The 2,206-nt window shown below is 51.3% G+C and overlaps 1 protein-coding gene across 1 annotated transcript; it reads left to right on the forward strand.

The window, feature by feature from the left end:
- Window positions 1-457: 457 nt before the first annotated feature.
- Window positions 458-1,970, forward strand: LOC106002339 (tetraspanin-33-like). Its single transcript, XM_013037233.1, has 3 exons — window positions 458-524; window positions 1,477-1,604; window positions 1,878-1,970. Exons 1-3 carry the CDS (start codon window positions 476-478, stop codon window positions 1,968-1,970), a joined length of 270 nt encoding a protein of 89 aa, XP_012892687.1. The 5' UTR covers window positions 458-475.
- The last annotated feature ends 236 nt before the right edge of the window (window positions 1,971-2,206 follow it).

Raw genomic sequence — 2,206 nt, forward strand, 5'->3', positions numbered from 1 at the left:
TACCACTTGAGCCACAGCACCACTTCCAGCTTTTTTCTTTTTGCTTATGTGGTGCTGAGGAATCGAACCCAGGGCCTCAGGCATGCAAAGCAAGCGCTCTACCACTGAGCCACCTTCCCAGCCCTTCAATGTATATTTTTAAGCCCATGTTTTTAATCACCATTCTGTATTAAACTTGTATCATCTTAGTTTCTTCATCTGTAAAATAGGATCTTTATCTGCCTCAGGAGGTGAGTATATTGTGAGGATTGTTTGAGATAATGTTGGGGAAAGTATCTCACAGAAGTCAAACAGGTACTATCAGTAGTATTCCTGAACAGGGGAGGAGAGTGTGGGTGGGAACTGAGGGTGGGACCACTTACTCACTCACTCCTGGTCCTGGGAATGCCACCCTCTTGGGCTTTCATTACATTCAAAAGCTCTCTGGCTCCAAAATTTGAGTCTGGCTCCCTCGCTGTTTCCATAGGTGATTTCCATGGTAATGGTGGCAGTGGGTGTCTATGCCCGGCTGATGAAGCATGCAGGTAAGTTATAGATCTTCCTGTATCTCCCCCACTCTTGCCATAACCCTCGCCTCTGCCTCCTTCAGCCCTGGCTCCTTGCCTTCCTGCATGGGCTGTGGGACTACAAGTCTTAGATGGCTACTCCAAGTTGGCAGACCATTTTGGGTAGTTCGGTTTCTCTGAGCCCTCTCAGATCTCTCAAGGTCAGCTGACAGGTGAGGCTTAGGAAGTATCGGGAGCGAAGCTGGGCCTCTGGGAGCATAGAGCAATCAAAAGCTTTAGCCACCCCTAACTGGTCCTGGAGTAATTCAACCTCCATTCCTCTTCTGCACAAAGTCTCCAGGAAATGGAATCCACAGAGCTGGTGAGCCTAATGCCATTCTAATTCTTCTCTGGAGTGGAAGAAGCCTCTCAGGAGTCCAGAAATGAAGGCACTTATTTTGTTAGTTCCTCAAATTAAATGCTACCATCCCTCCTGGGCTCTTTCTGTCTACTCCGTGGGAGGCAGATGTTGTCTCCCCATAATCTGTTCTTTGTTTTGTGTGTGTGTGTGTGTGTGTGTGTGTGTGTGCGCGCGCGCGCCTGCGTGTACAAGGGATGGGGCAGTCATGGGGCTTGAACTCTCTGTCCCTGAGCTCTTCAGCTCAAGGCCAGTGCTCAACCACTTGAGCCACAGCACCACTTTCTGGTTTTCTGGTGGTTAATTGGAGATGAGTCTCAACAGAGTTTACTGCCTGGGCTGGCTTTGAACCATGATCCTCAGATCTCAGCTCCTGAATAGCTAAAAGGCATGAGCCACTGGCTCCTGGCTGAGCCACCGGCACCCAGTTTCCCCATAATCTTTACCCAACCACATTGGAGACTGTCCCACCAAAGGAAGAAGAAGAAGAGTTTGGGGGGTACCCTTTCACTCCCTCCCTGGGAGCTTCCTCAGTGGGCCCGGTGCTCACACTGAGGGATGGCCCCTCCCCAGAAGCAGCCTTGGCCTGCTTGGCTGTGGACCCTGCCATCCTGCTGATCGTGGTGGGTGTACTCATGTTCCTTCTCACCTTCTGCGGCTGCATTGGATCCCTCCGCGAGAACATCTGCCTCCTGCAGACGGTGAGTGGCCTACGCCCCCAGGAAAACCACGGCCCCACCTCTTGGTGCTTCCCCGTCTCTCCTGATGCCATTCCCATAGCCTTTCCTTTTTGTTTATTCTGCCCACCCTGTTGCCATCCCTGCACTACCCACCCAGCACAGGGTGCCCACCCAGTCCCAGAGGCAGAAGGCTTTCCCTGCTGGGGGCAGCGGGGAGAAGTGCACAGTGGCTCCCCAAACCCTCTTCCGGGAGAGGCTGCTGCCCTGAGCAGTGACTGTTGCCTTTTCCTGCAGTTCTCACTCTGCCTCACCATCGTGTTCCTGCTGCAGCTGGCTGCTGGCGTCCTGGGCTTCGTCTTCTCAGACAAGGTAGCTTTGGGAGCCTAGAGATGTCCTCAGGTGTGAGCCCGACATTCCTGCTGTAGCTTATTTAGCCTGATTAATTAACCGCAGCACTCCTTCCCCAGAGAAGAATCTGCCTTTGAAAGAGTCTCCTTAGGGATGAGTTAATGGCGTTCTCAGTCACCATATTTAAAGATTGTAAGGTATTTTTCATGACAGTCTGAGAAGCCAACTGGGAAGCAAATTTATAAACATGAAGGTAAAATAAGCCAAAAATGTTA

The sequence above is a fragment of the Dipodomys ordii genome, unplaced genomic scaffold (genome assembly GCF_000151885.1).
Source record: "Dipodomys ordii isolate 6190 unplaced genomic scaffold, Dord_2.0 Scaffold7861, whole genome shotgun sequence".
NCBI classification, from domain to species: Eukaryota; Metazoa; Chordata; class Mammalia; order Rodentia; family Heteromyidae; genus Dipodomys; species Dipodomys ordii.